At 51.6% G+C, this 7,394-nt stretch overlaps 1 protein-coding gene across 2 annotated transcripts in view; it reads right to left on the reverse strand.

Annotated features, from left to right (window-relative positions):
- Window positions 1–391: 391 nt before the first annotated feature.
- LOC109925463 (inositol polyphosphate-5-phosphatase A-like) overlaps window positions 392–7,394 on the reverse strand; it is a 13,685-nt gene continuing 6,682 nt past the window's right edge. The window contains exons 10-13 of one of the 2 annotated variants that reach the window (XM_020525403.2): window positions 5,818–5,929; window positions 5,201–5,254; window positions 4,297–4,338; window positions 392–3,406 (exon numbers count right to left, since the gene is read on the reverse strand). In XM_020525403.2, coding sequence (XP_020380992.1) covers window positions 3,386–3,406; window positions 4,297–4,338; window positions 5,201–5,254; window positions 5,818–5,929 — 229 coding nt within the window. In that variant the 3' untranslated portion in view covers window positions 392–3,385. The remainder of the gene's footprint in view (window positions 3,407–4,296; window positions 4,339–5,200; window positions 5,255–5,817; window positions 5,930–7,394) is intronic. The other variant, XM_048618729.1, reaches the window with a different exon arrangement.

The raw sequence follows: 7,394 nt of genomic DNA on the forward strand, positions 1-7,394 counted from the left end.
AGAGTGACAGCGACAGAGAGAGAGAGAGAGACAGACAGAGAGAAACCTATTGTGAGAGAGAGGACAAAGAGAGAGAGAGTGACAGAGACAGAGAGAGAGAGAGAGAGACAGAGCTGGTCGGCTACAGGAACCCTCGCCTTAAGCTTCCCCTCGACACAACTATCCTAACACCTTCCCGAGGAAGTGGTATGCCTGCTGTGAAGAGAGGTATGTTTTGGCTGGTTGCTGTACGTTTGGTAGGGACAGAATTCTGATCGCAGCTGCCCACTGCGGCCTACTCAACAGGCTTCAAGCCAAGGTCAGCCTTTATGGTGAAAACAAGGCGTCTCACACTCCACAAATCATGCAGCCTCAGGGACCATGACAGAAGTGACACACAAAAATGAAACAGTTTGCAAATCGAGGTGTATTTTTGGAATTTATTTCAGTTCTTTACAAGGTCAGGACGATTACAATGTACAGACAGACTATATACACAAGCGGCATTCATGGTGGTGTTTATGGAAACAGTGGCGGCCAGTATGATACATTGGAATTCATCGAATGACGGAATAATATAGAGGCCGTTCAGCCCACTGTGGATGCTGAACTAGAAACAGCCTCTGATCACTCCCTCTCCCACGCCGATCTCTCAAAAAACACCAACACCCGCTCCGTGGGTGCGTGGGGAGAGGAAGTGATGGTGAGCGAACTTTGATGATACCAGTGTTGGTTTGCTTAGGTGAACAGGCAAAATAAGGCACTTTTCCGAAATCGTCTCCAAAGCATGGGGGCGTTGGGTCTCACCCTTCTGTGCAGGAACAGGCCCTTCGTACAGAGACAGGAGTTCCGGGAGGGGGGGGCACCATTCGGCCACCCTGGCCTGTTACTACATCCGAATGGATTTCTTAAATGGTTGGAGGTTGGAAAGCGTGGATGTACAAAAAGGGAATTTATCAATCTCTGAAAGGTAATGCATAGCAAATGGTTTCGAGCCTGGCGCCAGCAAAAGTCTTGCTTTGATCATCACAGAGCTTGGTTAGAGAATGCACGTGCGCTTTCGGTCTCCTTAAATCAGGAAGGAAGGTGGAGAAGCTTTGAAATTCTATACCCCTGGGGCCCGAGGAAGCTCAGTCTTTGAGGATGTTGCAGGCAGATTTTGAGAGATTTCTGATGAACAGCAACGGAGCTGGTCCAAGACGTCAAAGTGCTGAGTGGTAAGGCTATCTCGATGGGCTGAATGGCCTACCGCTGATCAGCTCCGGCTTCACCACCCTGTTTTCCCTTGGGGTCTGGAAGGGAACGTGGCCTCGTATAGGCTCAAGTTCAGTTTGGAAGCGGGGTCTTTGTTTGGCACCGTTGGCAACCCATGCAGCTGGTTTGGTGGGCAGAACTCAAATGGCGGTGCAGGCACTGAGGCATCATAAGGGGCCACAACGCACCGCGAGCTGGGTAGAGAAGGACTGGAGGGCATAATGTGGTGGCGGTGTTGGGTTGGGGGAGTTGGTTGGAGTGGCATTGGTCGGCATATGGGCCCATGGTGGGCAGGTGAGGGACAGGCGATGGCTTGGGGTGGCACAGATATGGGCGCAAGGTGGTGGGCGCGGGCTGTTCTACGTTTGGTTCTGTTTCTTTTTTAAGGAAGAAAATACATTCCTCAACCAAGTCTCAGGGCAAGGTCAAAAGTCACATGACACCAGGCTGCAGACCAACAGGTTTATTTGAAAACACTAGCTTTCGGAGCTCAGCTCGTTCCTCGGGTGCAGCGTGGAAGAGAAGATATACCGGCACAGAATTTATAAGCAGAAAGCTAACAACCCTACAAACAGCTCACTGGCTGCCTCCTGTTGGATCTTTAATCTGTCAGGACGGAAATGCAGGTTTCCACTGATTCAAACACAAATCCCAGAATTTCTTTCAAGTCACTGCCCTGAGCGAATTAAAGGTTTTATCAGTGTATACGCGAGGTGACATCTCAGGTCAGGCAGCGCCAGGCCTTATTTAGAACCCGGCTGTGTTTTAATCTGGATTCAGACCGGTTTCGTTTTTTAGTTTGTGAGTGAAATAGAACGCATCTGCAAATACTCAAACATCTTGTGTTTTCAAATAAACCGTAACCTGGTGTCGTGTGATTTCTGATCTCGTCTGCCCCTGTCCAACGCCAGCTCCTCCTCATCAAAGTCCCACTGCATTGAGGTCAACCTCTGACCCGTTTGCAAACCCCATTCTGGCTCACTGGTGTCCCTTTAGACGGGGAGATCTGCCGCCCTTCCCTAGTCCGGGCCCTACACGTGACTCCAGGCGCCCTCAGCCACGCAACTGCCTCCCAACCAGCCTCCGAAACAGCTTAAAGGGACCCTTACAAGTCTCTGGTACGTCCTAGAGTCACACCGCACAGAAACAGACCCTTCGGCCCAACCAGTCTGTGCTGACCATAATCCTAAAATAAACTAGTCCCACCTGCCTACACTTGGCCCTTATCCCCTCCAAACATTTCCTACTCATGGACTTATCCAAATGTTGTAGCTATACCTGCATCCATCACTTCCTCTGGCAGTTCATTCCACACACGAAAAAGTGTGAAAAATTGCCCCTCATGTCTTTTTTAAACCTTTCTCCTCTCACTTTGAAAGTAGTCTTGAAATCCCGCACCCTCGGGAAAAGACATCTGCCACTCACCAATGCCCCTCATGATTTTATAAACCTCTTTAAGGTCACCCCTCAGCCTCCTACGCCCCAGTGGAAAAAACTCCCAGCCTCTCCTTATAACTCAAACCCTCCAGTCCCAGCGATGTCCTGATACATCTCTTCTGAACCTTCTCCAGCTTATTAATATCCTTCCTATAACAGGGCGACCAGAACTGGACACAGTGCTCCAGAAGAGGCCTCACCAACGTCCTGTACAACCTCAACATGATGTTCCCAACTCAAAGCTCTGAGATCCTTGATTGACGAAGCAGATATATAAAGTGTACAAGCACAGAGTTCGACTTGGGACGTCGAAATGGAGAAAGAGGCGAACAGGGGATCGAGATGGATGATCTTCCCATGATCCTAGCCCAGCAGGCTGGAAGAGGTGTGCACCTTACTCCTGGTTCCTTCAATTCTCTTCTCCCCAAGACCGCATTCAACAGACTTGGGGAACGTTGTTGGGAAGGTTTGGAGGCGTCAGTCGGGAAATGGACCATACAGTTGAGTTCTCTGCGCGATCCAGGGACGCAGGTGTTGGAAAGTGTGCAAGGTGTGGGGTGGGGTGTGGTTTGGGGGTTTAGTCAGGAACTGAGGCCCGGAATATGGGGATCGTCCATCTGTTGAGTCTCTCGGCATCGAGGCCCGATGTGTCAAATCCTGATCGCTCACCGCGGTGACCGGGAATTTGTTCGTTCTGTGGCCGAGAGGGATCAAGTCACGTTGCCACAGAGGCTTCCTGTGGGCGAGGAGAGATAGAGAGAGGTGCGAGACATCAGTAGCCTGCTGCAGAGGGATGGCTGGATGTGTTTGTCCTTGTCGTCGCTTCCGAGAGGGAGAGCAGGCGTGAGGAGAGACCAGTTTGCCGAGTTGGATGAGGACAGGAATTGGCTCGCTACTGGCACTGGAGTAGCGCCTTGACAGGCAACGGCCTAGTGGCATTGTTGCCCTGAAGTTAATCTGGTGACCGCAGTCTGGGAGAATCCGGGTTCGGATCCCGCCGCGGTAGGTGGTGGAATTAGTATCTGATTCAAATGCAAATCTGGAATTAAGAGCCTAATTGTTTGTGAGGGGTGGACGGGAAAACCCATCGGGTTCACTAATGCCCTTTAGGGAAGGAAACTGCCATCCTTACCTGGTCTGGGCCTACACGTGACTCCAGACCCATAGCAATGTCTGGTTGACTCCCAACTGCCCCCTAGGGCAATTAGGGATGGGGTAATAAATGCCAGCGGTGCCCACATCCTGTAGATGGAAACTGAGGGGGACATGAGCCCACACAGAGGGCATGACTGGCACCGACTCCCGGTTGGAGGGGTGGGTGGGGAGAACACAGGCAGATTGGCACCACTGATGATAACAGCCGGGGATGGAGTCCTCAATGCCAAGTGGTAGGCAAGCTGTGCCCACAGTGCAGGGTGTTGTACCCGCTCGATGAGGGAGCAACGGAGGGACTGCGAAGAGGGAGAATGGCTGCGCTGTTACCGAGGCGAGGACCCTCAGCACAATGTTGGGATGGCCGTGTGAGCCATTTTTGCAAATGGCGCTGAGGTCAACTATATGGGGAGGGGGGGTCAGCGAGCGCGCCTGAAGACATTTTAACCAGGCCCTGCTCACACGTGCACCTACCATCTCTAGCCTATCGCTGATCCTGAAGGAGAGGTACACGGGCTGCAAGAAGCGAGGGAAGGAAACAAAAACAAATTAGAAAGTTATTTATCACCAGCGAAGCCCAGACATGGCTCAGCAGTGAGCCACGCAGTTGTGAGTTCAAGTCTCGCTCTAGCGGCGGTGGGTGAGACTTTGGAAAATTAATTTTGGTTCAAAAATGACGTCTAGAATGAGAGAGCTGGTCTGATCTTCGCACAATCAATTCTCGCAGAATCCCACCTAGTTTCCAACCCCATCCCATGCTGGGCCAGCTTTCTGCTTCCAGAATTATTCTGTCTCCTACACCAGGAGTCTGCACCTGTGCAGCATGGTGTAGAGGGAGCTGTACTTTCAGTTTAAAAGAATAGAGGGTGCTTTAGTCTGTGTCTAACTCTGTGCTGTCCCTGCCCTGGGAGAGTTTGATGGAGGGGACAATGTAGAGGGAGCTTTACTCTCTATCTAACCCCGTGCTGTCCCTGTCCTTGGGAGTGTTTGATGGGGGACAGTGTAGAGGAAGCTTTACTCTGTATCTAACCCCGTGCTGTCCCTATCCTGGGAGTGTTTGATGGGGGACAGTGTAGAGGGAGCTTTACTCTGTATCTAACCCTGTGCTGTCCCTGCCCTGGAAGTGTTTGATAGGGGACAATGTAGAGAAAGATTTAGCCTGTATCTAAGCCTGCGCGGTAGTGTCCTGGGAATGTTTGTGTTTAAACTAGAGTCCATATTTGAGTTTGGAGGCATGATTGGGTCTCGACACCTTGACAAGCCTCTCAAAGTTGACAATGAGAACATACCAACTCTGGGACAAATATCTCTCACCGTCTACATAATCACTGCTCTCAAACCACACAATTTCGAAAAGACTACGACTAATAGATTTTACCTTGTGGTCACCCATACAGACTGACGGTCCCACTAGGTCATACACGTACTCTCCCTAAAAGACAAGATATTGAAGAGCACAATATTCAATTCCGATCAATTAGCATCATCTCCCCTGTCCTACTCTATCTCTATGTCAGGTGATGGCAGCAAACAAACTTCTTCGCAGTTCAAATTAACATGTTGTGAGGTGTCTTGACAACATGAGATCCCTGTCTCCTGATCCACTGCTGCGGAAGTACCGTCTCATCGGTTTATTTTGTTGCTGCGAAGAGGCTGCGATGGAGGCAGTGCTATCCCAGCATTCAGTGTGCTGCTGAAAGGGCTCTACTAACATGACAGCCCCTTAAAGGGGCAGCGGCCACTTTTTAAGAAGATTCGCTCACAGGATTGGGGGGGGCACCATTGGCTGGGCTCAGAATTCATTGGCCGACCCCCCCCTCAGCCGAGCCCCTCCATCCTCAATGATCTGATGTATTTCAATTATTTTCTTCTGAAACCTAGTGGATGCACCCTGCTCAATCCACACCCTTCCCACTCCACCACCGCGCCCCCCCAACCTCCAGCCCAACAAAGAGAGCCCCAGGGATTGAGCGAAGCTCCAGGATTGGTGGTTACCTTGGCGACGATCTCTTTGGCGCATGGCGACATGAGGATGCGGTCGCACCAAGCTGGGCAGCGGGTGTTGGCATACTGCGTGCCTTCAGTGTTGACTTCGCTGTAGGGGTAACTGAAGGAAAGACACAATCATTGGCTCCGTTAGGGACCGAGGTGACATCTCCCGCGTCGCATTGCCCCCGGAGGTTGGGGGGTAGGGGGAAACAAGATTCCGCGAGGCCACGCCCGGGGCTCCAATACAGAAGGAAGGAGGCTTAGAAAATAAGAGCAGGAGGAGGCCATTCGGCCCTTTGAGCCTGCTCTGCCCGATCACAGGCTTGCCATCCAACTCAGTTCCCCTGTTCCCGTTTTCTCCCTTTGATCTCTTCATCCCTGAGAATTATATCCGACTCCTCATTGAAAACCTCCACTGTTTTCTTAGGGCAGAGACTCTCCCCTACTCATTGGGCAAAGCCATTTCTCCTCATCTCAGTCCTACCCCGTATCCTTAGACTGTGACCACGCCCCCCCCACCACCGGGTTAACCCCCACCCCCAGCCCTCCCAGTCATCGGGAACATCCTTTACCCTGTCTAGTCCCTGTTAAGTTTGTATGACATCCCTCCTCATTCTCCTAAACTCCAGTAAATATAATCCTAACCCGATCCGGTCTCTCTTCATCCGTCAGTCCATGCCATCCCGGGAATCAGTCTGGGAAACCCTTTGCTGCTCTCCCGCCATCGCCAGAACCCCCTCCCCTCAGATAAGGAGACCCCCCAAACCTCCCACACTCAATACTCCAGGGTGCGGTCTCTCCCTGTCCAACTGCGGAGAGACATCCCTGCTCCTGTACTCCAATCCTCTCGCCACCAAGGAGTCAACGTCCCATTGACCTTCCTCATTCCCTGCTGCTCCTGTGAGGCTGATTCTCAGCAATCACTGAGCTGTACAAAGAGGCCATTCAGCCTTCAGCAGCGCTGTGACTGACCCGACTATAACCTCAAATAGGTGACCATGTGCCGACGTTTGCCCCTGGATTACTGTGGGAGTGGGAGCTGGAGAGATGCCACAGAAGGAGCGTTTTGAGGGACCTGGGACACTGCAGCTAGTTCTGATGCCAAAGGGCTTGGCTGCACAGCGCCCAGAGAGAGAGAGACAGATGGAATGTTTCTGAGAATGAGTTGTTTGTGGGACATTTTTTTTTGCTTGTACTTTTGGAGAGTTTGTAAACGAAGCAGGCAGCGGGTGAGGGAACAGCAGGTTGAGGTCGGAGAGGGATAACAAGGAGGGTGAGAAAACAGTAAGCTGACCAGATTTGGGATGAGTGGGAAATTAATAACGTTGATGTTACAGTGTCACAGTGGCTCAGTAGTTAGCACCGAAGCCTCGGGGCGTCTGTCTGTGCGGAGTTTGCACCTTCTCCCCACTGTGTGGGTTTCCTCCGGGTGCCCTGGTTCCTCCCACAGTCCAAAGATGTGCAGGTTAGGGTGGATTGGCTGTGCTAAATTACCCATAGTGCCCAGGGATGTGCAGGTTAGGGGTGGATTGGCTGTGCTAAATTACCCATAGTGCCCAGGGATGTGCAGGTTAGGGTGGATT

The sequence above is a fragment of the Rhincodon typus genome, chromosome 40, assembly GCF_021869965.1.
Source record: "Rhincodon typus isolate 14 chromosome 40, sRhiTyp1.1, whole genome shotgun sequence".
Classification (NCBI taxonomy): Eukaryota; Metazoa; Chordata; class Chondrichthyes; order Orectolobiformes; family Rhincodontidae; genus Rhincodon; species Rhincodon typus.